This window comes from Chanos chanos, chromosome 8 (assembly GCF_902362185.1).
Source record: "Chanos chanos chromosome 8, fChaCha1.1, whole genome shotgun sequence".
Taxonomy (NCBI): domain Eukaryota; kingdom Metazoa; phylum Chordata; class Actinopteri; order Gonorynchiformes; family Chanidae; genus Chanos; species Chanos chanos.
This window is the reverse complement of record NC_044502.1, coordinates 172501-178877: the sequence shown is the minus strand read 5'-3', so window position 1 is coordinate 178877 and position 6377 is coordinate 172501. Positions and strand designations below refer to the sequence as shown.

The 6377-nt window shown below is 44.6% G+C and overlaps 1 protein-coding gene across 1 annotated transcript in view; it reads left to right on the top strand.

Annotated features, from left to right (window-relative positions):
* The first annotated feature begins 636 nt into the window (after positions 1-636).
* tmem63a (transmembrane protein 63A) overlaps positions 637-6377 on the top strand; it is a 25262-nt gene continuing 19521 nt past the window's right edge. Inside the window, exons 1-5 of the mRNA XM_030781410.1 lie at positions 637-688; positions 2375-2557; positions 3016-3095; positions 5540-5618; positions 5708-5745. Of these exons, the coding sequence (XP_030637270.1) occupies positions 683-688; positions 2375-2557; positions 3016-3095; positions 5540-5618; positions 5708-5745 (386 nt within the window). The 5' untranslated portion in view covers positions 637-682. The remainder of the gene's footprint in view (positions 689-2374; positions 2558-3015; positions 3096-5539; positions 5619-5707; positions 5746-6377) is intronic.

The window sequence follows — 6377 nt, the reverse complement described above, 5'->3', positions numbered from 1 at the left end:
CCTCAGCCGCCCCTGCTCCTCCTGCTGACTGAAAAGACCCGGGACTCTGTTAGACTGTGACATCCTTGTAAAACAATTTCACACCTTCACTATAGCGCACAAACTTCAGACAATCCACGATGTTTCGCGAGCATTTAAACGTCAGAATCTTGCAAATCAGAGGAGCGCATTTGACATTGTTATTCCCTGACCTGACGTCGGGCAGAGAGCGAAACTACAAGTATCCACAAATTACAAGAACGTGTGGGTATAAGTATAACAAATGCAACACAGTTCACCCACTCATTATCAATTATTGCACGAATCGTTAGTTTAATTGTTAATCAAGGCGAATTAACGGGAACAGGTTGAAATCAATGAAAGATTTTAAGGGGAGGTTTGTTCCTCCTCTGTTTCCAGCTCACCAGCTGCCACTGGTGTGTGTCAGCAACGTTTATGCAGAAAAATCTTGGAACACTTCATGTGAGACTTCACGCTGTTTATTTCTCTAATTAACCAGAATATAGATCCGTATCGCTCTCTGTGGGCGGGTCGATGCCTCCAGTGCCAGATGGGCGGGGATTATGTCTCGAGTCTACGCGAATGCGGATGTGTAACTTGGTAAACTTTTGTTTTCTTCAGAGTCAGTCTTGTGGCCAACTCCCTGCCCTGCCGTTATCCAGAGAACTGTTTCGGAGTAAATATGGAGGTACGGTGCTTTGTATCTTTACATGTGTTAGAAAGTATCTGCGTGTCAAATCAGCCCGTGATCATGCACAGTTTTGAATGTATGCACTCAGAACTGTGCATGATCACGATTATAATAGTTGCACTTTCGGTTGAAGTAACCACTCGGTCGACAGGGAAATGACATCTCGAAATATATCTTCTTTAAATCTCTCTGTCTCCCAAATGTCCTGAATTCATATCGCTAACCTGTCAAATGTACTTCAAACAATTTTGTTGCGCGAAATCGCTGCCGCCATATACTTTCACAAACAGCTGTTTATAGTCACCCCACTTTTCAGTCAGTCAGTCTTAACGGAATTTGTAACCTGGTCGGTAAGTAATTACGAAGAATCTAAGTCTGAGCTCTGAATGGTCAGGGGTATTTACGACAAGTATCATAGGTACAGTATTTTGCACAGTGCCGTAAACAAACCTAACTGAAGTTGTTGTGTTTTACGTCTTACGCGATTTAACTGTGCGGGTAGAAACCACTTGAGACTGTAAAATTAACAGCTGGCTGGGTGACTTGGAATCGCAAATATATCAACTGGAACGTACAGGAAAATAGCGTTTCATATGACACATATTTGAACATCTTCGTACTGTATACAACGCAATGTCATCTTGGGGTGGTTAGCGTTAGCTCTCAGCTGCGCGCTTGGACGCTGGTGAGCGAGGATTCAAAATACAGAAGTATCACGAGATGAGAGTGACAGTATGCGTTCAGGGTAGTTAATCATTTGTGCTTGCTTTATAGTGATTCTCAAGCGGAACATCACGAGGTTATGGGTATGTTAAAGCGTGTACGAATTTTGACACAAGAAATTCCAATTTGCTTCGTTCCTCGGTTACGGTGGTGCATTATGTGCCTCATCTTTAATGTGTACAACAAGCGAAGAAGTTTTGGATGAACAGTTTAAAATGTTTCGCTTCGTTAATAAATATATGCATATACTAACGTTATTATTATTATTATTGTTATTATTATTATTGTTATTGTCATTCCTTTCTCAGAGGTAGATAAATAAATGACATGAATATTGTGGCGGAGTGTCTGCAAGGCTTTGGGTGTTTCCAGCTGTAACTGTAAGGAGACATGTCATTGACAGTGCACTGTCGAGAGTCACTGCTGGCTCTTTCCATGGCTGGACCAAGGCAGAGGGGACTTGGTTCTGTCCATAATAAACCCTGTACTCAGGATTACACCATCATTTTCACTCCCCAAGACCTAAAGGTGTGATGGATACTTCACCAAACTCCTGTTAGCTATGATTGTTCATTAATGTTAGCTAGCACTGTGAAAAGGTGAAGTGTGACAACTCCGGCCAAATGGCAAACTCAACCAGTAACTTGACTTGTGGGTATGCCCACCTCCATCCTGCAGGCTAGAGATTTTCTCTGAAAACCCTCTCTGGAAAAAGCACATTATCTACAACTTAGTTCATGTGGGAGTTTTTTCTTCACAAACTCGTCTGCTACACAAAACAGTTTGAAACATTGTTTAGAAAAGCAGTAGCAGCCAACCTCAGAATGGCTTGTTGGTATTGTCACTGTTCATGTTTAGTGGTTCTAAAAATATCACAGTATATAGGAAGAGTGAGAAAGCTTAATCTTTGGCAAGCAGACTTAAATAGTCTCTGTAACAGTTCACAACAATTTGCTTCAGGGTTTGTCCACAAGTTCTGAGATGGTCTCAACATGGTGGAGATGGCGCCATCTGTTGGAGGAGAACAGTACTGGAGGTGTGGATAATAGTAGCTGTTTCAGCTCTACCCAGAGCACTGTGCTTACAGGCGTGAGGTTTGGAGGGGTGCCTGTGGTCCTGCTGCTTGACTTCATCGTCTTCCTGGTAAGCTCTGACATTCACTGAATACCTTGTGTCTCTGCTGTTTTATCTGTTTCTCCTCATTCTGGTCTGCCAAACGTGTTGCATCCAGTGTGTATTGGTGAGAGAGAAAGTTTCCCAACAAAAACAAAAACAAAATATGACTTTGTGCTCTTTTATACCACAGACTATGGCTTAATAAAGTACCTATTAAACGGGGTAAATGACTCTTTCAGGCATGTGCCCTTAATACTTGGTGCATAGCAGATGCTCTCCTGGTTCTGTTCTGACAGAGCTTTGCATGGTGACTGTATTGGGTGAATCAGTACATAGCTCATTCTGTCATCCATGCAATGGCAACTACCCCGTGGACTGTCTTAACAGGTTAACAGCTGATTTATGGAACTAACTGGGGTTGTGATTGATTGGACACTTGTTTCTGAGCTGCCAGTTGATTGGCTTCATATTCTGTCTGTCTCCAGGTGTTGCTGTTGATCTTCTCCTTCATAAGGAGGAATCTGTGGGATTATGGGCGTCTTGCACTGGTGGCTGAGACTGAAGAGTAGGCCATTCAATTCAATTCAATTCAATGGAGTTTCAATGTCATCCTTAATAGAATGATCATTTCAGCAATTATTTAAACAGTTAAGAAACAAGGGAGGGGGTGCGACAGGACACAGTGCAACAGCACACAGTGCAACAGTATGACAGAACACAGTGCGACAGTATGACAGAACACAGTGCAACAGTATGACAGAACGACAGCACACAGTACGACAGCACACAGTACGACAGTATGACAGAACGACAGCACACAGTGCGACAGTACGACAGCACACAGTACGACAGTATGACAGAACGACAGCACACAGTACGACAGCACACAGTACGACAGCGCACAAAGCGACAGCGCACAGTATGACAGCGCACAGTACGACAGTATGACAGAACACAGTGCGACAGCACACAGTGCGACAGCACACAGTACGACAGCACACAGTGCGACAGCACACAGTACGACAGCGCACAGTACGACAGTATGACAGAACACAGTGCGACAGCACACAGTGCGACAGCACACAGTACGACAGTATGACAGAACACAGTGCGACAGTATGACAGTACGACAGCACACAGTGTGACAGCGCACAGTACGACAGCGCACAGTACGACAGCGCACAAAGCGACAGCGCACAGTATGACAGAACACAGTACGACAGCGCACAAAGCGACAGCACACAGTACGACAGCACACAAAGCGACAGCGCACAGTATGACAGCACACAGTACGACAGCACACAGTACGACAGCACACAGTGTGACAGCACACAGTACGACAGCACACAGTGTGACAGCACACAGTACGACAGCGCACAGTACGACAGCACACAGTACGACAGCACACAATGTGACAGTATGACAGCACACAGTACGACAGCACACAGTACGACAGCACACAGTGTGACAGTATGACAGCACACAGTACGACAGTATGACAGAACACAGTGCGACAGCGCACAGTACGACAGCACACAGTGCGTCAGCACACAGTACGACAGCACACAGTACGACAGCACACAGTGTGACAGCGCACAAAGGGACAGAGCACAGTACGACAGTATGACAGCACACAGTACGACAGCGCACAGTACGACAGCACACAGTACGACAGCGCACAAAGCGACAGCGCACAGTGCGACAGTACGACAGCACACAGTGTGACAGCACACAGTACGACAGCGCACAAAGCGACAGCGCACAGTGCGACAGTACGACAGCACACAGTGCGACAGCACACAGTGCGACAGTACAACGGTACACAGTACTCATGGTTGGGTATGTGCCACAGGTTCCAGATCATATGTTGGCAATACCTCTGGTAGGACAGGAACAAAGTTGCATTTACCATAGAAACGTTAACCATTGGGATATGTTAACCATTGGGATATGTTAACCATTGGGAAATGTTAACCATTGGGATATGTTAACCATTGGGATATGTTAACCATTGGGATATGAATTTTGAGATTCTGCAGGCTAGTGGTGGGTTGTTAAACGGATGAAGAACATGTAACTGTGCTTAGGACATAACCAGTATCCAGTTGTTCAATCTAATACCTAGGCCAAAACATATAAAGGTATAGTATAAGTATACATGATGTGATTCGATGGGATGTAAAGTGTAAGATATTCAGCAGTTTACAGATTTAATCCTGTAAACACAGTCAGCCCATCTCTGTGCCATTCAGTTATGCTTCAGATGTTACTGCACAGTCCTGCTGCACCATACTCCACCAGTCACTGCTCTGGGCTGATGCAGATGTTACTGTGGACCAGCATGTGGACCAACACACTGCATGACACTGACCAACAGGCGTACAGCTGATGTACTAAAATAAACCCCTTAATACCCTGCATGGGCAATTTTCGGCTATTATAAATCAGTTAATGCAATTTTTAAATCTCACATTAAGAGAAACATTCATCTGTCCAAATATTGTAAAGTAAAAAATCTCTCCTCCCATTGCAGCCTGTCAAGACAATGATCAGTGCCAGAGTCCCGAACCTGACCAGTCTTTCAGATTGGCCTTTCTTGTGTTTAAAACAACAGGGATTATGATAATAATCTAAACTTTGATTTGTCTCACTCAAATGTTCACATGAAAATGATATCAGGTCTGGTTTGTCGTTCTTTACATTGTCACTTGGAACACTTCTATACATCAAGACTCATGGAAAAACTCTCTACTCTGTGGAGCGCACTGAACCAGAAGTTCTGTCTCAATGGCTCTGTACTGTTTCCCCTCTGAGTGCTTAGTTACTGACATCAGTGGTAGCAGACATAGTAATAATTCATTCATTCACGGGGACATAGTTATAATAATAATAGTAATTACTAACTGATACTGACGGTCCTGATAATTGAAGTAGATGTTGAGGTATAAGTGGTGGTTGTGTGTTTTACGTCTGTTAAATGGTGATGACATGCTCTACATGTGACTAAAGGTTTAGTGAGATGTCTCATCGCCGCTTTGGTCGAATGACATCACTCAGGTCAAACCCTGAGGAGCCAGAGCACGAGAAGGTAAGGAAGATTTTCTGGTTTTCTTCGTCATCATCATCCTCATCATCATCATCATCACCTTCTGTAATCTGTTTGTATCTGTTACACAGAAATGCTGTTCCTGGCTGCCTTTCATCATCAGAATGGAGTGAGTTCTGTTGCAACACACGTCACACACACACGTATACACACACACAGACACAGGTCCCTGGTACACAACAGCTGCGATGTTCTCTGGGTCGAGTGTTAATGATGTGTTAGGCTATGGGATACTAATATGTGACTCGGAGGAAGAGGTTTCACAAGAACATGAAAATGTGACTTGAAATTATGACAGACACACACATGCACTTACACAAACACATGCACTTACACACACACATGCACTTACACAAACAGAGGATCATGTTATGTTTCATTATTTCATGTCTATTTTTATGTATTTTTTCATACGTGTGTGTGTGTGTGTGCGTGTGTGCGGTGTGTGTGCGTTGTGTGTGTGTGCGGTGAGTGTGCGTTGTGTGTGTGTGCGGTGTGTGTGCGGTGTGTGTGCGGTATGTGTGGTGTGTGTGTGTGGTGTGCGTGTGTGCGGTGTGTGTGTGCTGTGTGTGTGTACGGTGTGCGGTGTGTGCGGTGTGTACGGTGTGTCTGTGTCTGTGTGTGTGTCTGTGTCGGTGTGTGTGTGTGCTGTGTGTGTACGGTGTTGTGTGTGTGTGTCTGTGTGTGGTGTGCGTGTGTGCGGTGTGCGTGTGTGCGGTGTGCGCGTGCGTGTGTGTGTGT